Source organism: Oryzias latipes, chromosome 20, assembly GCF_053564925.1.
Source record: "Oryzias latipes strain Hd-rR chromosome 20, Olatipes_Hd-rR_3.1".
NCBI lineage: Eukaryota > Metazoa > Chordata > Actinopteri > Beloniformes > Adrianichthyidae > Oryzias > Oryzias latipes.
This window is the reverse complement of record NC_136256.1, coordinates 2,030,957-2,055,070: the sequence shown is the minus strand read 5'-3', so window position 1 is coordinate 2,055,070 and position 24,114 is coordinate 2,030,957. Positions and strand designations below refer to the sequence as shown.

At 42.1% G+C, this 24,114-nt stretch overlaps 1 protein-coding gene across 1 annotated transcript in view; it reads right to left on the bottom strand.

The window, feature by feature from the left end:
* The window catches only part of palmdb (palmdelphin b), a 51,256-nt gene that overhangs the window by 12,080 nt on the left and 15,062 nt on the right, over window positions 1-24,114 (bottom strand). The window contains 3 exon segments of the mRNA XM_078938785.1: window positions 17,152-17,266; window positions 20,238-20,368; window positions 21,483-21,563. Coding sequence (XP_078794911.1) covers window positions 17,152-17,266; window positions 20,238-20,368; window positions 21,483-21,563 — 327 coding nt within the window.

Sequence of the window (24,114 nt, the reverse complement as noted above, 5' to 3'; positions counted from 1 at the left end):
AAAACTAATGCACATCTTTTTCTTCCAAAATCAAATTCAGAAGAAAAGATTTAGATGAATCAAGAATGCATAGCGTAGCCTTTATCTTGGATACTGATGTGAATTTCATTCCAAACATCAAACTTCTCAAATATTTTACAGAGGGGCTAAATGAATAGTCAGCCACTAATAGTGCAATTTCTCCCACATAAAAATGAGAGGCCTGTAATATTATTAATACACAGACTTAACCCCTTCATACCTTTTAATCCAGGATTCCACTCATAAAGCCCTTCTTCTATCAGAAAGGCCCTTAAAGATGAAATGGGGCTGCTCTTGCAGCGTGACATTGATCCCACTCACACCCCTGGGCAATGACAGAGTGGCTCCATAAAAGGCATTTCAGGGTCTTGGAGTGGCCTAGTCAGATCCCAACCTCAGAAAATCTTTGGAGGGAGTTGAAAGTTTGTGTTGGCTTGTGACAGTCCTGATACATCACAGTTCTAGAGGAGATCTGTGGGGAGGAATGGACCGAAATAGCAGCAACGGCATGAAACAACCTTGTGAAGACTCACAGAAAACGTTTGGCTTGTGTCATTGACAACTAAGGGTTCGCAGTTTTCTCTCATTTATCGTTACGATCCATAAACAACCCATGATAGGTGAAATCTGTGACGTGGATCACAGATGTTTTAAGGCGATAGAACTTCTCACTACACACTTTGCACACTTTTCTCAGACAGACTTGAACATTTTCAGAAATGAAACAAGCTAATCTCATTTTTTACAGGAGACACAGCACAGATAGTATTGACTGAAAAGGTTAACAGTCAATCAGGATGCAGAACACACTGGGCTGTAAAAAAAAAAAAAGCATGCAAAATTCGCCTAAAAAACAAGCAAAACAGCCAGAAAGATGAACCACAATTTTGTAAGGGACCATTGTATAAATAAGAATTTCAGTTACTGACCAAGTTCTTGTCTTCCACCATAAAAAATATTCTTTAAAAATGTGATTTTTGGAATTCCTGTAGTCTATCCCTTATGGTTGAAGAATCCCTATGATGAACATTAAATGCCCCCCATCCCTTTAAGTAGGAGAACAAGCACAACTGTTGGCTGACCAAACCCTTTATTGCCCCACTGTAAGACAACGGGCCAACAGATGTCAAGATGGGACATTGCTGCTTCATAGGGTCTAGACCAGGGGTGCCAAACTTCAGGCCTCCCGCTGGTTTTCAGAAAAATCTGCTGCTGATAACCTGGATCAGGTGTGTTTAGCCAATAAGGAGCTTCGACGGCTCCTGTTGGTTGAAAACATGTAGGACACCGGCCCTCACAGCCTGGATTCTGAGCCCCCTGGTCTAGACTGTAAACTGTTGGGGCAAGTTTCATTGGCCTGCACATAAAAAGACTTAGGTCTTAAAATTGACATGAACCAGGATAGACGGATCAGGTTTTTTTTAAATGCCCATGAATGATAATAATCATTTTAAAGGTAAAACATCTGGATGGTCAACAGGCTAGTTCTTTGCAGGAATCATCAGTCCTTTATGCAGAATAAAAAGCTGTAAACATCAAATCTGACAGCCCACAGTTTGGAGAGAAACTGCACTTTACACTGAAACCTTCACACATCACTAAGAGGAGGAAGAACATCAGCACTTTGGCTTTGGGGAGTCGAGCTTTTTTTTTTTTTAAACTATTTCTCTTGTCAGAAATTAAAGGCTGCAAAAGCACAAAAAATCTGCAGTTATTTTTTTTACAAAGAAGTAAATGTTATACTTGAATAATTTGAAATACGAGTATTATTAGTCAAAAACATTAGGATATAAATATATATAAGACTAATGCACAAAGACATAGCAGAAATAAGTGAACCCTGAAGATCGGAAGTGTGACACAGAAAATGTTTGTTTATAATTATGATGCTTACATAATTTTTTATAAAAACATCCCACAAGAATTTGATTGTTCTCACTTTTCTTTTTATGAAAAAATATGTAAACGTAAAACATGTCATTTCCAAAGTATCTATTTTAGCAGCTGCCTCTGAAGCTCCTGTCCAGCATCTAGACCTCAGGAAAGGAGGGAAAAGCAAAAAAGAACCAGGAGTGAAGTTTTTACCTACCAAGCCTCTAATCTTATAAAATAAAAAATACACGCAGCATCTAGACCCTCTTAAACCGACAGCTAGGAATAGACGGCCAGTGCAGCATCAATGACAGTCCTCTGCTGTGAGCTGAGCAGCATCCCTCCTTCAAATCAACACAAAGCCCCCTGATCTCTGGAGTTCAGCAGCTGAAATCCTTGAAGCAGCGTTGGCGGACACACTGCAGAGGAAATCTGTGCAGGTGCATGTGTGAAACGAGTGAATGGACCTACCTGAAACAAAGTGGCAGGCTAAAGCAAAGTCCACTGCTGTGTTTCTGAGTGCATCCCTGTACTGGCAGCTCTGCCGGGCTGCTTCTGCATCTGATTGGACGGCTGCTTGAAGGAGGGAGGTGGGAGTCCGCTGGAGGCAGCCAATATTTGAGCTGTCTCTGATGGAACACTAATCTTGTTCTCATGCTTGCAGTCCCCCAGCAGGGCTGATCTGCACCACCTGCTCGTGTGTCAGAGCTGCGTCAGAGGAGCAGACGTGTTTTTCAGAGGAACACGTAGCTGTTCGGGCAACACTGGATAAATACATTTCAGCTTTTTGGGTGTCTATACAGCACTTCTTTCAGATACAAAAACATTATTTGTTTTGTGAGCAGCTCCTCCAAAACCTGATCGTACTGCTCAGAAGCCTCAAGTTTGTGCTCAAACACATCAGTACACAGCCGTCCGTCCCAAAATGCTGTGTGTTGTCCCCTGGTGTTTTTCATTGTTTATTGTGTTTGGATGTGGAACCCAGCACCTCTGCAGAGGTCCAAAGGGGATCTGGATCCCTGCAGCAGCTCAGTCAGTCACGCTGGGTGCAGGACAACCAGAATGTGTGAAACCACTGGTATGAAAAAAGAACTTCCCCTCTCTCATTTTTGATTGTTTCTTAATTGTGAAATCTGTCTTAATATCAGTGAATTCATGTCATTCCAGCTGCATGTCAACAGTGTCCACTGTGGGACAGCCTCCTCTTTCTGTTTATTTGGCTCTTTCATCAGGCCGATTGGAGCTCATACAGTGAAGGACATACATTTCAGCACCCGTGCCCGCTGTGCACAGGTACAGCTCCTGCATTTGCCTTTTCTGTCGCTGGATGAACTCTCTCTTTCAACCTCCAGCTTAACTTTCTTGTCCCCGTCTCTTTAAACAGCCAAACAGCAGCCTGCCCCCTTCTGCTCTGAGGTGATGGAAGTTTTTTGGCGAGAGAGTCAGTTGATGTTTAGAAAATGAAACAACAACTTACAATGAGGCAAAACCACAATTCTCTCATTTCTTACATAGGAGCCAGATGAGGCCCAATTACTCATTTCTCCATCGTGATCATGTTTTCAATTGTCGTGTTTTGAAAAGATCGCTCCCGAAACGTCACTACTAAATCCAAGTCCCTGATTGCTTACAGTTAAGCGGCTTGGTTAGAGCCGAGAACTTTGGTCTCACGATCAATGACCGCCTGTTCTGTATGTAGAGCCCATGACTGGACCTAACAACATGCGTAGCGATGCGTGAACACAAGCGTTCTATTCTCAGAAGTCCAAAATTCGGGTTAACGCATTTATATAGACTTTCGATGAAAAGTGGCCGTTTAAATGCGAGACGACGCAGCCGGTGTGAATCTAGCTTAACGGCTACTTGATTGGTCCCCTCATGCGCAAATATTATGTCACTTCCTCTTTGTGGCCAACATTGCAGTTAAGCAATTTTATTTGGATTTGTTGTCAAGATTATTCCAAGATTGTAAACTTTCAGCGGCCGTCAGTTCTGCCTCCTTTACGTCTGTCTGAGCTGTTGAGGCAGCAGAAAACTCCGTGACCACACAAATTTATGTTTTTCTCAGCGACTTAGAGTTTTCCCCGACTGGACTGCAGCTAAGAAAAATAACCGCTGGTCACCACCGGGAAGCATCTCCAGAATACTGAACCACCCCGTCTCTCCTGATGATCTTATGCCTGTTATCATCTCCTGCCTGCCTGACCCTGACATAGCTTTGTGAACTTTTCGCTGAGCCAATAAACCTGCTGCATTTAGATCCAGCCGTCTGCCTGTTCTTGTGACAGATACGTGGTGGAATGGCAGCCCACAGCTTGGAGTTTTATACATTGAAAACAAGAAAAAAGAGAAGTCCTGAGGAGATGTCACGGTGCTGCTGCAGCCATTTTTCCGTCAATAGTGTTGCTGTGTTAATGGTGTTAATAAAGTGCCAGTAAGCATATCCTCGTATAATTTGTAATAAGCTGCCGTCAAACAAAACGGAAGAAGAAAATATTTGTAGTCCCTTGAAGTCATTTGCAGGATTGTGCAGCCTTGATCTCTATCGTTTCTATTTCATTTCTTTTCTCTCTTCTTTTGTGTTCTGTTTTTACAGAACTCTTGCTTCTACGTGTCGTTACGCCAGCTTTCATGTCTGTTCTTGGGCTCTACGCAGAAATCAGGCGTTCATTGACCACGCGATGGAAGTTCAACCAGTTGAACCCCTGACTGCCGCATTGCAAAACAGCTGAACTTTGACCAATCAGGGATTTGGCAGTGACGTGTGGGTGGCGTGCTGTTTGAATCGCAGAAGTGCCGTCCAGTTGAACTGTAAACATCAACATTGATGAGAATTTAATAATTGCGGTTTGTGTCCTGCTGAAATGATATGATACCAAGTCTCAGGTCAATGCTAGTCTTCTTCCACTTTCGGCTTCTCCCATCAGGGGTCGCCACAGCGAACAAGTCGCATGGTAAACTTGGCAATGTTTTACGCCGGATGCCCTTCCTGACGCAACCTTCTCAAACCGGGCTTGGAACCGGCAGAGGTAGAGAAGGGAACAGGGAGCAGCCCGGAGTTGAACCCTGGTTTCACGGACGGAAGGCGCCGCAAACCAGCACGAGCTAAACCGGCTCCTTTTTCTCAGGTCAATGCCAGTAAACAGTAGAAAAACCCAGGAAAAAGAAGCCCCTCCCTGCTGCTTCCTGCTTGTCTGGTGTGAACACCACGAGCTGGTTGAGCGTTCACGAAACCACCTATACCAGTTCTTAAAAGAGCAGCACATGCCCGGTGTGAACGAAGCCTCTCAGATCGGGTAACGGATTGGGGTCTACATAGACTTTCCATTTAAAGTGACCACTTGAACACAAGTTGCTGGGGCCGGTGTGAATGTAGCTTCAGACTGTAGATTGTGGAAGCCCAAACCGCACAAATGCGTGTTTTTACATTGGAAGCTGTTGCTCAAACAGGCGTTTCTGAGTGTGATGTAGCATTAGTGTTTCCTGTCAGGCTTTGCTGTAGGTTTTTGTCAAAGTTGCTGGTTTTTCCATTCTAAATGAAAATGCAAAAAAGACACTGCGTAGGGTGAAGTCCAGATATTTCTTTCTGGCCTTCAAGTAAAGTGTATGTACAGATGGGCTAATTGCAACTAATTACCAGGGAAAAGGACCTAATGATGAATGATTGCCCCCTTTAGAAGTTGCACTGTTTTCAATCCTTTTTCTAACCCTCCTTCAATCAATCATTTGTTGTTCCAGACATAAATACCGTCACATGGAGCTTTCGCCCAACAAATGGCCTTTTAAACTGAAACTGCTTCTGTAGTTAAAGCTAAGAATCATCACACCCACTCACCCCACACACACACACACACAAAGACACATGCTCATATACAAACAAACATGAACTTGGTACGTCTAAAACTAAATCCCAGCACTAAGAGCTGTTGTCTCTGAAATCTGCTCATGTAGATGTGATCCTACGAGCGTGGGATTCAGGTTCAGAACACTGTCTCCACATGAAGATTAGGCCCTTTGTACCAGTCACTCAAAAAACTGATGAGAATATACACTGTGTAAACCATGTATTAATATCAGCCTTATAAAAAATATTTGTTGCCATGTTTTTTCAGACTTCTGATTGGTACAGATAATTGCAGCCTGATTCCATTTTCCCCTTTTCTGTAGCCTTTCTGAAAATGCTTTACAGACACAGAAATGGAACTAAAGTGGACCAAGGACAGTCCTTTTTCCATTTTCTCCAGAATAACAGCTCTGTCTCACTCGGCTGCCCGCCTCTTCAGACACCCTTTCAGAACAAACCTGCTGTCGCTTTCATGCAAAGCTTACCACACAAATGTCTCTGCGTTGAGGTCTGGACTTTGTTCCAGTGCGTGTCTCCAGTCTTTAAAAGGATCTTTTATTTTAATGTTCAGTTCATGCAACACTGTTAAACAATGTGAAGGTTGTTGTACAAATATTCATCAGGGCTTTTTTTTTTCAGAGTACATTTGCTCCTGAAGCCTTTTGACTGGATCCATCCGTCCATTTTCTAAATCCCATTTGGGTTCCGAGGTTGCTGAAACCATCCCAGTTACTTGTTAGGTTAACGTGCACAAGGAGAACATGCAAACTCCCTGATTGGATCCATTGAGGGTATTTATTTTACTCATGTTGGTTTCCTCCTGAGTAAAATTATCTAGATTTTCTTAAAGCATCAACAACCAGCGTTTTCCTCTTGTACAATCTACAGTTCATCGGTCTTCACGTGGTGCAGCGGTAGGGCGGTCGACCCATGATCGTAAGATTGCAGGTTTGAGACACTGAACCCCACCTTGCCTCTGGTGGGAGGTTGGCACCAGTGTTCGGCAGCGGAGCCGCCATCAGTGTGTGAATGGAAGGAAGGAAGCGTAAGCAGATTGAGAACACTTGGGTTAAAGGCTGCAGGATTTACGTCAAACCACTCGGTCCAGAGGACCGGGCCAAGGTTGTGGTTGTGAACACCATGAAAGACTTTGAAAAGTGTTTGATCACGGTCGTCTGAAACAACATGGAGTAATAAACCAAAGAGCCAAATAATTTCAAGAAATATGACACGTGGATTCATCACTTTCTCCATCGTCTGACACTGAATCTAATGTCTGCAGAGATAACAGTGAAGAGAACTAGAAACTCTGTTTTGAACCCAGGAGATCAGCTGTTATCAGTAAAAGAAGAAATACCAACCTTGGACAATCGACAGTTATGGACCCTTTTTACTTTTCCCCTACAGCATTACTTTATTATAAAAAAAAATACAAAAAAATACAAAAAAATATTTTAAAAAAAAGTAAAACAAATGATTAATCACTTATTGAAAATTGTTAAATTGATTGACTTTTAATGATATTACTTCACTTTCTCCAAAACTTGATAAATTGATTCAAAAATCTTTCCTAATGTAGCATAATTTTGCACATGTTTTTAACTTTTGATACTTGATGAAATTTTGCTATTAAATTCCTGAAACAGTGTTGTCTATTTTACTGATATAGTATTACGTTTTATTCATATGAATGGCTTTTATAAGTAACATAATCTGCATATATTTCAGATGACTGATCTGCATTTACCATGTTGATTTCTAAAATAGTTATTTTTGACGTAATACTTAAGTAATTCATCTTTGGCATGTGCTTTATCGATATCTTATGATTTTTAATTCTGTCTGATAAAAACTGGGAACCGGATATTGATAAATCATGTAATAAAATGGTTATAGTATAACGGGGTGGGATTATATAAGTTCGCTTCCTCCCACTCCCTTTCAAGCAATATTTATTAATATGTCTAATTATCCTAAGTTTGATTAGTTGCTGTATGAATGTATGACTGATGATTATATTGCTGTTGTGTATTATTTCTACTTAATTTGCTTGAAATAAACCATTTCAAATCAAATCAAATCAAATGTGTGCGTGGCTGGGTGAATGGGTCTGTGACTGTAAAGTGCTTTGGGCCTTGTAGGTAGAAAAAGCGCTATATAAGCCATTTACCTAGAAACTTCAAGTTAATCTATTGACATTTGTTTAGCAAATCAACAGTAAACTTCATGACGAAGTCGCTTCATTAAAATTAAAAACCAAAAACTAAATTGTGCTCACCATGGCATACAATACAACATAAACGGCTTTGACACCACAATGCCTTACAAAATATAATTTAAAAAATATTCTGTTGATCGTTTTGGCACATCACGACATAAGTTATATTTAACTTCTATGAGGCCACACTTGTTATGTTAGAAAAATTGTAAAAATTGTAAGTGAAGCTGTAGATTCAACCCTGAAATGGCACTGCTCACAGTTGTTAACGATTGCAGTTGCAACTATCAGTCTTGGTTTTGTTGGACCTTGATGTAGCCTTTGACACCGTCCACTTGTATTTTGACTTACCATAGTTGAAATAACTGATTGACATAAATCTTACTTCACAGATAGATTTTATTGTCAATAATTATAAACGTCCATCCATAAGGCATGGATTGACATGTGGGTATCTCAAGGTTCTTTACTCAGTACTACAATTTTACAATCTTGACACGCTACCACTTGGTGATGTCATCAGGGGATGCCGCATAAATGTTCACAGTTATGCAGATGACACAACTTTATGTTGTTGTGTCTCTTGATGACATGGAAACCACTGACAAACATTGTCACTGCATGTAGGACATGAGGATGTGGATGCAGAGAACTTTGCGTAGATGAAGCAGGACAAGGTTTCAATGCTTTATCCTGAAGCAGACAGAGAGAGCAAAAAAAAATCTCCTTGATAAAAATATCAATATATCTGAAAAAGACAGGAATTAATTAAAAAGTTAAAAAATTATTTTTATTTTCTCACACACGTCTATTTTTTCTTTTCTAATATTTGCTGCAATTTGTTCTCTTTATGTCATAAATAATTTCAAAATGTGTAATTAAAAAGCAAGCTGAATTAAATGCTAAATGTAAAAGTAAAAATGTTAACAACAAATGTAAATGTGAAAGTGAAATGTTAAATTAAAACGATTTATTGCTATCATTAATATTTACACAATATTGAAAATATATGTTATTTATATTTATTTTCAAGTGACTTGAGTCTGCATATTGATTTTTTTAAAGTTTTTTTGATGACCTGTAAAGCAAAAACAAAAAGATCAGCTGCACTTCCTCCTGAAATCCAGCTGATCTGGATGTGGTGGAGAGGCTGCGGTGACAGGAACACCACAGTCATTGAAGCAGCCTTTGACACCATCGGCAAAGTCCCACAGAAGATCCCTTCAGTCTGTCAGCAGGAAGGGATTCAGCATTTCCTGGTAGATGTCTGCATTGACTGGACTTCAGCAAACCAGTGGACCGACGTGGACAGATGAAATGGCACTCAAACTGTGGAAACTTCTAGGAGCATGGATCATTTTCCTCTCTACTCTGGGGCTTTGATTTGCAAATGAAATGTAAATGTTCCTCTTTCTGTTCTTTGGAAAGAGGACTTTGGGGCATTAAGCAATAATCCAGTTCTTTTCCTCCTTAGTCCAGGTAAAGCCTTCCGACAGCGTCTCTGGTCAGCTAGCTCAATATAAAGGCTGCAGCTATTGTAGGCCAGGCCCTGTATTAGTCTGTGTTGTATTTCTCGATGCTCCAGCCTTAGTGTACTTCTTGTGTTGTACCCCCAATTTCTTCAATGTACTTTGCTTGGCAGTCCTTTAAAGACTGTGGTTATCCATGTTGCTGGTGCTTCTTTTCCCAAAATTGCTTCCTTCCTCTCAGTTTTCTGCTATTATCTTCTGTAAACAACAGCTTGTTAAGCAATGACTGCTTGTGGCTTGTTCTCCTTGTGAAGGGTGTGATGGACTGACCCAGATGGACAGACCATTTAGAGCAGGGGAGGCAATCAGGATCAGGCCAGCTAACAGGATTAATCCGGCCCATGAGATGATTTTGTAAAGCAGAGAAATGTGCAGCTATTTCTATAAAAGAAACTGCTGTTGCAATCGAGTCCACTGGAAGGCACAATAGAAACCTGATCATGTGCTAAGGGCTGAGCTACTTTGTTTATGTGCTTTGGCACCTTCAGATTACCAATATGTCTCTGTCCAGAAAGAGAAACGTGGACGCAGAGTCCTGCTTGTTCAGAGAAAGTGGGTCATCCTCCTATTTTTCACAGACGACAAGCTGTCTGGTGTGTTTGCAGCGTGTTGCAGTGCTGAAAGAACATAACCTTTGTCGTCAGTAGGCAAGTCTTCACGCTGACAAATATGACAAATAAATATAACACAAACCCTGTTTACCCACAGACATCAGTGGGAATTTGTCAAAACATACATGATGTAGGCAGCAGAGATTGTAAGCAGTAGCAGTTTTAGGTTTTCTTTTATTTTTTCTCACATTTGTCATAATGTCATTACTTACTGACTATTGTAGACATTTTGATGACGTGTCTTTATTTTCCATAAATGTATTACCTGTCTTTTCTGTGGTTTAGTTGGTGTCAGTATTTGACATACAGACAGCAGGTAATGCAGGAAAACAGCTGCACTTCATGAGATCAGAAATAAACTATAGATGTTTATGAATGGATGGAGGTTTTTGGAGGATTTCTACTGTTGGTCGTTCACAAAATTAGGAAAATGCCAAATATTTTGGAGTATTCAGTGATGAGTTCTATGATTTACTTTGTAATGTTTTATAAGACCTAAAAATGATATTCACGAAAACAGGTTTTTAAAAAATCGAATCCGTTTCACAAAGACACACAGGACGACAAACACCAAGAAATCATTACTAAAAATGATGCAGGAGTCCAGCTCTAAAAAACGATAAGAGCAAAGAAAACAGAATTATTTGATTTGTTATGTTCATATTTCTAGGCTTTGTTTTGTTCTGCAGCATCTTCATATTTGTATAATTTTAACAGAATCTAGTTTTATGGAGAAATATAAAACATTATTTAAGGTTTAACTTGATTTATTCTGGATTAATGTTCCTGTTTTTTTTTATATTTATGATCAAAAAGTTCAGTTTTAAAGGTTTAATAGTTTAGCTTTAGTGTGTTCAGTAAATGTTTGTTGTTCAGCCCAAAACCTAAAGCCTGTTTTAGATTTAGGCCTCAGTGCGACTGAGTTTAACCCCTCCCAATACGAGGTTATAAAATGCATGCATCTTTTGTGTAAAATGGACACAAAGATGGAGAACACAAGATCTCGTTGTCAAATTTGATGCAGGCGGTTGGGCGGTGGAGTGAATTAGTGTTGAACCGCCACCGATTGTAAGTTCAGAAAAGTGTCAGGCCTTTGCAAATGACAGGAAACACAGATGCAGACAAGATTTCTGATCTATCCGTGGATTTGGACAGCCAGTTGAAGCAACATCTAAAGTCATTGTTTGCGTGTTAAGTTGTAATTGAGGAAAGCGCAGACAGTTGGCCTATTTTTCTGCATGGTGTTGATGCGGCATTGACTGTCACAGAGGAAACTATACAATGACTGCAGCTGATATCATTAGAGCACTGGACAGGGTCGCAGAGGAGGGGCCCTGTACTGATGTGGAGCAGATGCTGCAGCCTCAATGGCCGGGAAAATGAAACAGCTGTGCCAACGTTTAAAGAGAAAGTCCAATCTGCAAACCAGGACGTGATTATTGAACTTTTCACTGCATTTTGCTTTGTGTTGCAGGTCAATAAAGTCCCACTCCATCATCATTTGATCTACTATCAAAGCGTTCCCAGCGGTCTTTTTATTATGATGATGCTGCTTTTAGGTAAAATCCAAAAACCTGTGTCCTTTTCTAGGACATAGTTTCTGCAGAGCAGCAGAAGTTCATCAGAAATTTGCCTCTGAGTTGTGGGCGAGTTTGGGAAAGTTGGTGCGGAGTGAGCCTCTGTTGAGCTCACAGCCCCTTACAGCCGCAACCCAACCTTAGCGGTGCTACAGCAATGGGAGCAATGTTGGAGCTATCCAGCCGTACAGTTTGGATCCAAACAAAGACGTTCATGGATCTCTTTGTGTGAAGTGGATTCATCAGAATGGAGCGGAGCAGGGAGCCTGTGGCCTGCCGATGTAGAGACCCAGAGGACCTCTGCAGCTGCTTGGGTTGCTCAGATGGTTAGTGTGGGACACAGATTTATTCTAATTTTCTGAGACAATGATTTTATTTTGTTTTGTGTTAAACGTATGTCATAATCATTAAAAATACAAGAACTACATGTATGAAATATTCCAATCTCTGTGTAAAGATTCAATTTTTAAATAAATGACAAAACAGAACTTTCTCATGATATTTACTTTTTAGGGTTTTATTTTCTGAGATGTGGCAGTATCTCTCCTACACCAGTCTAGTTACAAACATCAAATGCATAAACTCTTTTATGAGCCCTTTGCAGTGAAAGTTCAAAAATGTATTTGTTTTTTATCATACAGAGGAACTGAAAAGTCACTGATTCAAACAGTGTGGTATTTTGGATCTACGCTGTCAAAGTTAAGTACTTATACTTTTACTCTGAACTTTATGACAAACTAAGATCTCCAGAAACAACGCCCTTTTTGCATTATCCTCCTGTAAATAACTTCAACATGATTAGGTAACATAAATCCTTGATTTGTTCAGAAGTAACACAGAACTCAAGTTATGAGCTAAAGTGGACAGGAGGGGGCAGCAAAGCTGTTCAGAAGTTAAAGGTCCAGTTCTTGAAGGCAGGTTTCTGGTTGCTGTTCAGAGCGATCAGTCTTGAGAAGCTGAGCAGAGCTTCACCTTCTCCATGTTGTTGTGGCTGGGCTTGCTGAGTCCTCCCTTCCCTGTCTCTGGCTGCAGGCGCTCCGTCTTCCTGGTCTGTGGGTGAAGGTTGGCTTGTGGGGTTCAGGATCATCCCAGATGGTGTCTGTGGAAACGACCGCGCCAATCTTGGCTTCAGACACTTTAGGTTGGTAAATCTTACTTCGGTATCCCTCTGGATGGTATGAGACGTCCTCCTCAGTCTGAGTTTCATGGTTATCTTCATCATCATCATCATCATCACTGTGTCCTATAATGACTATCTCAGCTTGAACGCCGTCCTCGTTCTCCTCTGCGTTCTCATAACCCATGAAGATCATTGTGACGGATTCAGACTGGGTGCTGACAGAAGCATGGACATCGTCAGCGTGTGGATGGGTTCTGAGGGGGCCGGGATCTGAAGATGTGGATTCTGGCTGTGAGGGTCCGGGCGCCAACTCAGACCTGGCTGTGACGCACACTGGAGCAGCTGCTGTGGCGCTCGCTCTTGTTTGCATGAAGGTGGGTCTTTTTGGAATCGTGTCATCACAGTTTGTATTGGAAGTTAAATTCCCATTAAACTTTGAATGCTGGGTAACGTCTGACAAAGGTCGTTTACCCTCACGCCCAGATTTTTGAGCTCTAAGGTGCAGTTGGAGTTTTGAAGGGGCTTCCTGTTCTTGTAAGGGTTGCATGCATGGAGTTTCCTCCTCCATAAGTTGGCATCCATCCCTGCGCCTCTGTGTTTGTGTTCCATCAGTGGGCTTGCTGGTCCCTGAGTATGGCGTCGAGTACACAGGTTGGTGGTACTGCACCTCAGTGGGCACCTTCCTCTCTGCGGCCTGCAGCAGAAGCTCGTCCACCTGTGTGGGGGTCATCTGTCCAACAGTGCCTGACTGCAGTGCAAACACACACTTCCGACCGTCGTCAAACACCTTCAGACCTCTCTCTCGAATGGAGTTGGGGTTTATGGTTGCCATGGACACCACCTGACTCCTCCCTGTTTGCTGGTCGTGCTCAACACTGATTTCTATAGCAAAGGTGGCTGTAAGAGAGAGGACATCCAAATTCCATGATCGGACACACATCCCATTAAAAATGAACTGATTCAGAGAAAGTGGCTGAGCAGTGATCTTCAAGCTGCTGTTAGGGTGAATGGAGGAGGAGTGTGTAACGCTAGCTCCGCCCTCACACTCAGCTTCTGTTTCTTTACTCTAACTGTTTACTTTGCAGTGTACTCAGTTGCTGTCCAGTTGGGTGAGTCGAGCCTCATCGTTTCTAGAACACTCGGGACTTTCTTCACGGTGACACTGATCTTTCTTAAAAAGGTCAGTCACACCTGTGATCCTCAAGAACACACCATTCTTTTCTGTCAGTGCTCTCAAATGTGCTCTTCAGCTCTGCAGACACCTGATAGGGACTAACAGAGTTTTGAATGAAGGGTGTGGGAGCAGGGAAATGTGTCATACGGCTCAGAAACTGCACCCTTACATGCAGGAATGCTTTCAATGCACTTTGGTCCATTCTGGTCATTAACACACTTCCTTTACAATGAAGAGGTGGTGTGTCAGCATACAGAACTGAGAAACTGGACTAAAACTGTGAGATCTGCTGCTCAGCGTGAGTCATCTACAGCTTTTCCAGAGCGAAGGCCGTTCATGCTTCCTCACAGCAGCACCTCTATACTGATGAAGGACATGGCCAGCAGTAAACACGCTGTTTTCTCTCCCACTTACAATAAAACCCACAGTTTTTCTAAATTTCACATGATTTCAAAGCCGAAGCCCACAGAATTCACGGTAAAACTGAATTTCTCCGTCCTCATCCTGCTAAGATGCCAGACCTTTTTTGGCTTCCTTGCTGTGCTCGCTCTTTGGAGGAGCATTTACTTGGGCTGGTGGGATGAAGGGCAGCTTCTCTGGGAGTTGGGGGGGTGCTTGGTACATCCCAGCTGAGGAGAAAATACAAGTGCAAGAGTTATGATAGCCCAAAGAAAAGGCAGTGTATCAAATGAATCATCATTTCAACGACTAACTGAAGAACAAATCCAGGAAAAAAACTCATTTTTCCCAAACGCTCATTGATCCTAAAAATTGATGGAAGCTTTGCAGTCTGCATCCCATAATAACCTATGGTGGGCTCACACATACAGTGTGAGGGATTTGTAATTATGAGTCTTTTTTCAAATCCCAAAAATTGGTCCTATTAGAAAGATAGAGGTTCTCTAAAGCGATGCAGTGATCTGAACTGATCGACACCGAACGAACAAATCACAGACTTGTGATTGGCAGATTCTGTGTTTTCTACTAAAATGTTCCTTTGAATGTGTTTGTTTGCAAAGCTTGGACCCTGACTGTGAAGCACACCTGACCCAGGCTGTCTGTCACACATGTGGGCGGGGCTCCCTGTGCGACTAAAAAGGACTTTCAACAGCCAGTCTTTACTTAAATCAGGATAAACAGCAGCTTTCAGATCAGCAGTAGAGCTTTTATTCTTGATTCACAAATCAGTAACAAGAAAAAAAATTGGGAAGAGCCACAGGCTGACGAGTTCTTTACCTGGGTGGAGCTCGGTGTTCAGGTCCTGGACGTGGAGACAGAGTGGCTGTCAGACTTGTAGACAGAAATCAAATCGACAGACGTTAGCAGTCCACCAACAGGCTGTGCGCTCTCCTCCAGTCCAGGTTCAGACAGAAACAAAGCTTCATGCGTGTTAGTGCTGCCACAGCGCCTCCATGTGGAAACACATGTCTGTTTGAGTCCTGAGTGAGTTTGGTTAGGAAGTCAGGAGAAGAGCATCCACCATGCAGCCATGATGTGCATGTGAGGATTACCGGAACCAGTAACCACCACAGGACATCTGGACCAGATGCTGATGAATGATGTTAAATCAAACGTTTACAACGACACCTGCAGAACTGCTCTGGATCACTTCATTAGTCTAAGAACCAAAGCGATCAGCTCTGAACATTAAAGAAACTCTAAATGCAACAAACTGTATTTGTCTCATTTCTAGCTAAATGAAGCTACTTTCATGACTTTATGACTCCATTTCATCACAAAAAGACTTAAAACCAGACACTACAGCTCAAAGCTAGCATTGCTCTACTCTTGTCCAAGTGCCAGATCTATCCCTTGTGCTATCCTACGGGGTCCAGATGACCCCCCCCCCCCCTACATTGAGGTGTTCCCCCTACCATGACAAAGGTGGATAAAGGTGGAAAGATTTCATGTAATCCATGGACACCAGTGAAGATCACAAATCATTGAAGAAAAAAGGTTCAGAGCTCCCAGAATATAATTCTGAGGGAAACACTGCATCATGTCAAATGTTTTATCACCCCCCCCCACACACACACACACACACACACACACGCACACACACACAGACATTTTGGTAAGAAGACTGAACTGCATACAGTTTGAATAGCTCCTGTTTTTGCCTCAAACACATCCTCTACAGACAGGCCACTCAGTCCACATCCTAAAGGTTTACATTCTTGTGTTGCAGCAACAGTATTAGACCCACAGACTGAACAACCTGATGGACAAAGCCGGTCCTGCGCTGGGCTGAGGCTGACAGTCCTACTGTCCAGGTGTGAAAGACGGATGAAGCAGGTGTGCACAAACTAGCTCTCTGCACCAACAGACACCAGCCTGTTTGGAAATGACTCTTTTGTTTCACTGTAATCCCCTCAAACCTTACTGTGGTGCTATGATGAAACTGGAGCCCTAAACCCAAAGGAAGACCTGTTTCCAAACCCCCTCCTGGTGTGGAGAGTGAGCCGCGCTGCCTCTGTGATGTCATGACATTTCCCAGCCAGCAAGGCCAAGTAGGCCCCAGATGGTTTAAAAGTGGGCTCCAAATGGGTTTGACTGCAGTTTCTGTGGTGGCCCCACCCATGTTTGCCCACAGTGGCTTAAGTGGGCCCCTCAGGGGCTCAATGGGCAGCGCAGTGAGTTCAGCTGGCCAGAGTCTGGCAGGGCAAGCGAGCGCCGCCGACCAGGAGCTAACAGAGCTAGCCACACTGCCCACCGGGCGGCTGGCTAGCATAGTGTAGCGAGCCAGTCCACTGAGTGGTTAACCCACTTTAGCCAATGTGGGCAAACACAGGTGGGGCCACCACAGAAAATGCAGTCAAACCCCTTTGGGGCCCACATTTTCTACCTCACATATGGGGCCCACTTGGCCTTGGGGGCTGGCCTGTAGTAGTTTAGTCTTTCCAAACGTTAAGTTAGTTTCAAACACAGTGTCAGGTGCTCTGCTCAGCAGGAACTTACAAAGGTGTAACACAACAACAGTCCTCTTCTTCAGTAAACTTCTGTTCTTCAAAAGAACCAATTGTTGAAGTGTTTTCATTAAATTTGGTTTGACATTTTTAAGATGATCTGTTTTTGCAAAGATGACAGAAACATCTGCCGGCGTCATCGCATGAGAACTTGACATGTTTTAGTGTTAAAGCAAAGCATGCGGTTTGTTGTCAGGTGGTCATCAGAAGGAGTCCTACCCTGATGATCTCCTCCGCCGTCCTCTCCACCTCCTTCAGCCGTTTCAGGACCACCTCCTCATTGGCAGAGATGCTCAGCTCTTGCATTTCCAAGGCCTCCACCTCCTTTTCTATTCTGTGTGAGCCAAGAAAAGGTGTTTGGATAAAACATCAAAAAACAGTTCTAAAGGTCTACATCAACACCACCATTCTTTCAGAATCTTCATCACTTTCTATACATATATTTTATATTTATAAATGATCTTTTCCTGTTAAAGCATCAGCTGTGAGAGTGACAGCCACCGAGATAAAGACATTTCACCTGGACTGGAAATGGTGACCTGCTCAGTGCCACATGTCTGACTTTGATAGACACACAGGAAAGAGTGATGAAGTGATTTTTGTTAACCTCCCTCAAAGGGAACCATGGCGCCACCATCTGTTGATAACTGGCAGGTACACAGATTTTAGAGAACTGAAGGATTGTGGGGATTTTTCCACTCTAAAGGAAGCTGCATGCTGCTCCCACGTTTTCCTGTCTAATCCTTCATTTCTGCTGCTGCAGAATAAAGGCTGCTACTTCTCTGCTGGATGCCACACACAAAAGATGAATCAATGAATTCTGGCCTGGGAGAGGAATTTCATATTTATTGTATATTTTACTTGGAATCACATTGAAATCAGAGATTTGATTCTTAAAGCTCTGCCCTCAGTTGATCGTTGTCATGGACTTCCGTATGACAGAGTTGTCTGTTACCTTTGCTCCCCTAAACAGTCTTTTCATCTTACAGCAATTTTCACCAAGCAGTCAGTCTTTTCTAATGCAAAGACATGAACAGATACTGTTGGTGTGGTTCCAATTTGATGTGATGCTCTGGCAGCTGAGAGTCCAAAGGACAGGCAGATAGAAGACACTCATCCTCCACCGTCTCCCTTTTGTGTTGTAGCAGCGCACAGCTCCCTACATGCCTACCATTAAAGTCCTCCCACATGCCTCGCTGACACCCAGTGGGCTGTCAATGAGAAAACCTGCTTAAAATCACAAGAGGTAGCCATGGAAACTGCAAAAGCAGAAAGGCTCAAGAGAGGTAAGAGGTGAAATTTTATGTTAGAAAAGATGACAGAGTTGGTGCAGCAAACAACCGCGTTGAGTTTATAATCACTTTCCCTATTTGTGGAAATGTAAAGCAGTATTTCAATGACATTGAAGAAAATCCTTCGAAGGAATCTATAACCTGTTTCAAAGCTTTGCTGTCTTCCGTGTTGTGGACGGCTTTAGGACCATCGTGTTGTTTCATAATGGATGGATTTCTCATGACCCTTTCAAGCTGGAGGACTATTACATGTTCAGACCTCCCAAAGCAAAGTTCTCCCTCTGGATGTTATTTTACATTTGATTGAAGGTTTGAACGTCTTATACTAATTCTTTATGCATTATGGGCTTTCTCTATAAGGCATTTAGGACGACACACTCATTGGTTTTGTATTCTTTTGGCATTTTTGGCCACTGGCAGTCTGGTTTACAACAGATTCTGCTCTGTTTGTTCCCTTCTCTGCTGGGATGTCATTAAGTTCCCTCATCATCTTTTTTATGACTTTATCCATTAGTTTTAATTATTTCTTCATTAAATTTCTTCTTGTCTGCTGACACAGATGCGCAGAAATGGTCCAATTCTCTAAAGCAGTGAACCTTCTCATTACAGCTTTGGTAAGTGCTGAGGCGTACTGCAGTTCATCAGCATGTTCCTGTCCCTGATCTCCTGCTGCACTGACAGGAAACTCCGCCTCACGCTTCTCCCAAGTTTCAAGCTGGCCTTCTGCCAAAGTTCTGCTCTTCCAGAGAGAAGCAGCCAAGCCGCCATTTAGCAGAATGGGACTGTGGCGCTCTGACACGGTTCTCTGCATCCTTTATTTAATGGCGACGTGCTCACACAAATGTGGGGAATGACTCTGCTCACCTTATTAAACTGTGCGTTCTTGAGAACGTTACAACATTCCTGCGAGTCCATCCTAGATTAACCTAAACTAGAATGGGGCGGCGGAGCCCTCAGCTCCGGCTCCACTGTGGGACCAACTCTGTTCAGTTCAGGAGGCAGACAACATCTCTGTCTTTAAACCTCACTCTGTTAAATTCTCTGTTGATCAATTATTCAGGATGGCCTTTAGTGGAAAATTCTAAAAAAGATAATAATAATTACCATGAATTACCTTTTTATCAATTAAGTCGAGGTTTTCCTGTCTTCTTTGTGGAGCTGATGCTTTAAAGATACATTAAACTGAAATCTAAACTACACTTAGACAAAACAGAAAACCAACATTTTTGTTTTTGCTCCCATTTGTCCTGAGATGAGCTCAAAGATCAGAAACATTTTCTACAAACACAAAATAACCTTTTCTCTCAAATAACCACCACTTGCTTCATGCAGTGCAGCTCATCTCCTTGGCATGGAGTTGTTGTTTTCTGCCCAGCCTGGGCTGTAGTAATGAGAGTGTACTTTGTGTGGACGTCCTGCAGACATCCGTCTCACCTGAACACCCCCGCGAGCAGCATTGCACACAGAACCAGTGAGAACACCTCACTGCCGACTGGAGTAAGGGCGTCATACGACAGCATCACTTGGACTTCATAACTGTGTGTAAATACTTGGTCCTTACAAGTTTTTTTAAAGGTACGCTTAATGCACACACAACTATGATCCATTTTCCTTAGAAGGCCGCACGAGGTTCATTGGAACTGCAAGATACAACTGCACACTCTTAAGATGCATCCCTTCCCTTGACGGGCCCGGATGACCTAAAAACCCGCAGCACCTATACTGGGGTCGACCCATTACAGGAGCATGTGACTAGCATCTAGTATGTAGGTAGTAATAGCTAGTAATCCCTTCATTAATCTCCAAGTACTTATCTTAAAACATTAACTCGGTAACTATCTACAAGCAAGTCAAATCAAACTCAGTCTAAAAAGAAATGCTTCAATTATTTAAGAACTCATGTAATAATTATTGTAGTGACTCTGAAAGAAGATGTGAATAATTGCCAGTTCTTGCATTCCCAGTGCATTGTGGGACAATCTGCCCCTGCTGTGGTGCAATGCTTGAGACTACCTGAAGATGTTCTTCTGGAGCTCATCGCTCTGCTGCTGCTCGCCCTCAGCCTGCAGCCTCATGGCCTCCTGATCCTCCTCCGACGGCTGACTCAGACCGTCCATCAGCCACTGCTCCCTCAGGGCTTTTTTCTGTGTCAAACACACAACACAGCAAATGAAAGTCTCCCCTTCACAATCTAACCTGCTGCCTCTAAAGGTCCTCTGAAAACATGATGAGTTTGTCTGCTTTAAAACCAAGATCAGTATGAGGGGATGTTCCTTCATTCATTCATTCATTCATTCATTCATTCATTCATTCATTCATTCATTCATTCATTCATTCATTCCTTTATTTATTTATTTATTTATTCATTCATTCATTCATTCATTCATTCATTCATTCATTCATTCATTCATTCATTCATTCATTCATTCCTTTATTTATTTATTCATTCATTCATTCATTCATTCATTCATTCATTCATTCATTCATTCATTCATTCATTCATTCATTCATTCATTCATTCATTCATTCCTTTATTTATTTATTTATTTATTTATTCATTCATTCATTCATTCATTCATTCATTCATTCATTCATTCCTTCATTCATTCATTCATTCATTCATTCATTCATTCATTCATTCCTTTATTTATATATTTATTCATTCATTCATTCATTCATTCATTCATTCATTCATTCATTCATTCATTCATTCATTCCTTTATTTATATATTTATTCATTCATTCATTCATTCCTTCATTCATTCATTCATTCATTCCTTTATTTATTTATTTATTCATTCATTCATTCATTCATTCATCTTCAGTTCTCTTAGAAACCTCTATGCTGTGTTCTTAATGTAGTAAGGAAATCTTGCATCATTTGTGTTAGAGTCATAAATCAATTGTCCTCTTTGATATAAATCTGTATGTTATAAACACTTCTATGTCTACATTTTCCATGAAGAAAATAAACCAAATAAATCTTTGTAGTTCTAGATCAGGGGAATATAAACCACAGCAGGTCAACTTGAACTGAAACAGCACAGAAAAGCATGGTGAGCCGTCTGAGACCTCGTTAGTTGGCTTTGGTTGGGACACAGTGAGAGCCTGATGCCTGTAGATGGTGCCGCAGAACCAAGCAGGTCCACATTCATTTGGGAAGCATCACACTAAAGTAGTTTAATCCAAAAAATCATTGGACCAACAAATATTATAAATGAAACACAACTGGTTTGAAGTGTTAACACTTTCCAGTACCTTTATGTACTGGAGTTTTAGCTTCTCCTCTTCAATCTGTCTTCTTTTCTTTGCAATGTCTTCCTGGATCCTTCTTTTGTCCTGTGAGGGAAGACTGCATGTTAGCATGGTGTACAGTTTTCAGCATGGAAACTATTCCACCTGTTGTCTTCATCTGATGACGACCCCAGCAGTCAGCTGGATCTAAAGAGGCCACAAATAGTTTGGTATATTTGACTGACCTGCCTCTACCTGTCATTCATGTGTTTGTGTTTTCCCTGCTGTTTCACCACAAAGAGAAGTTCTTTTTACCACATGATCAAGTCAAAGTTGAGTTTTTCTGTTTTTCTGCATCCAAGTTTGTAGTTCCTGAATGCCACACCGCAGGCTCACAGTTAGCTGACATGAGTCAACAGTCAGTGTGGATCTTCAGTGGAGTGAAAGGAGAGCTCCCTGGTGACGTCTGCTGATATTTTTAGTCAGCACCCAATGTGGTTCTACTTTGCTGCTCATTTACAACGAATGGACAAACATATAATTATTCTGAAAAGGCAAACGCCACTGTGTAACCTTTGACCTGCATCTTTCCAATGTTTTCATTTTTACTTTATTTTGTTTACTGTCCTTGTTCACTTTGATTTTCCTACTTTCTTTGCTTATTTTGAAATCTTAAAATTGACTTTCAGCTCAGAGGCCAACTCCCCAACAAAGGAAGAGGGTGTCAACAGGAAGCAGACTTCCCTGATGGGACAATGACCCGGCTTGGGTCTCCTAGCTGATGATGGAAACACGGCTCACAAAAACCCCACAAACAAACAGATCAACAAGGAGCCAAACACGAGTTGTCAAAGTATTTCTCAGTACAGCACAGTTAAGTGGGGCACATCAGGTTGCTGCTGGGGGAGTCATGCCGACGTGCAGCCAGCCTTAACACAGGAAAACAAAGTAATGTGTCAGTCTTAGTAGAAGTGTGCTTAAGAGATAATCCTGCTGCTGAGTCTGAATATTGTAACAGAATATGGAATATTAACAACAAACATCAATAAGGAGGTGGTTGAGTTGCTTCAACAGAGAAGAGGCCTTATAACTGTGTTGCGTATCTTTCTCCATACATGATGCATGAATCAATATATCAAAAATTCAACTGATTTAGTGGTGATGCAATACAGTCCAATTCTTTGACTTTTACAATGAAAATAGCGACTCGTCGCATTTCGGGCAGATACTCTGCAGAATTACAGGTTACTCCTCTAGGGCGGGTCAGTCAATTAACTCACCTGCTTAGCGTCCTATTTAAGTCAGGTGTACAATTGTTCATTCTCTCTTACCCAGGGGCCGTTTTCTGTTTGGGATCGGCACTAAGGTGACACCCGGACGTTCAGGTTGACGCGATTGTGTGGGAACTGTCACGCCTCGGTTCCTCCGCTTTAAATTTGGCATCGTCGGCTTTTTCCTCGTGTTCCTTCTGGTTTTCGTTTGCGCTCGGCTGACTATGCCATCTCTATAAGTTGTTATGTCAGACACTCGTTTTGGATTTCGGTTCCGCTTTATTCAAGGAAGACGGATGGGTCTCCGCCGTCCGGATTTGTTTCTGCTCAGATCTTGGTTTATGATGCGCGCCTCTCTGTCCCTATGTAATCTTCGTGTTATGCTGCACGTCGTTCATCCCGTCTTTGGAGTATCCGGACGTCCTTGGTTACTTCATTTCAGTGGTCTGTGCTTTGTTTTCCACCTATTCCAGCACCTCTATTATTGGATGCAAGAATCAAATCCGGCCGAGCTGCACTCCGTTGCTACGTGCGATGTTGACCTTCCTCATGTACAATCTCCTTGGTCCTCGGTTATACTTCCCAGTGGCTGCTCCTCGGTGACCTTCCGAAGGTGCGTCCCTTTGGAACTTTTGAAGGTTACTTCTCTTACCACTGGTGTACATTAAATTTGGTGTTAAGATTTCGTGCAGGTTCTGTATTCACTGTAACTTCTCTGTTGGAATTTGTGATTCTGGTGGTTTCTATTGTGCGATGACTCCACAATGGGACTTTTCCTTAACTCCTACCGAATTTCACTTCTCAGAATTGTTCTTTTAAAAGCAGTGTTATTCCATTTGTCTCAAGCATTTTAAAACTGATCAGTTTCTGGGTTATTTATATGTTCTTTGCCAAGACTAATACTGGTTTTGTCTTTATCTATGCATCGCATCCTGAGCCTGCGAACGCCTACTCCCAGGTCAGCTGCTCCATTTCTGGCGATTGTCACCCCTGCATTCCCTGACCTTGTGCTGCAACGATGACTGCTCAACGTACCTATTGCTGCACTGAAAGTGAAGGGGTGGTGGACCTCCTCTGCGTTCCAAGGACATTTCTGGCTTGAATCAATCTATGTCAGCGGCGGAATGAGTGTGAAATTCTTGGATTATAAATGTTGAAAGAAAATTATTTGTCAGGTGGAAGCCTAAAAAATTAAGGATGTTCTGGGTTTGTATTGGTATGCGATGGAGCTACAAAATTGGTTCGTAAGTTCATTTATATGTTAGTGTATCAATGACGCATAGTAATTCTAGCCGTTGAGCTCGTTCCTAATATTTAGATGGAATTCGATTTCATGGAGGTTTGAGGGCGTTTAATTGGTATGCCAAATGGGAGAAAACTTTGTG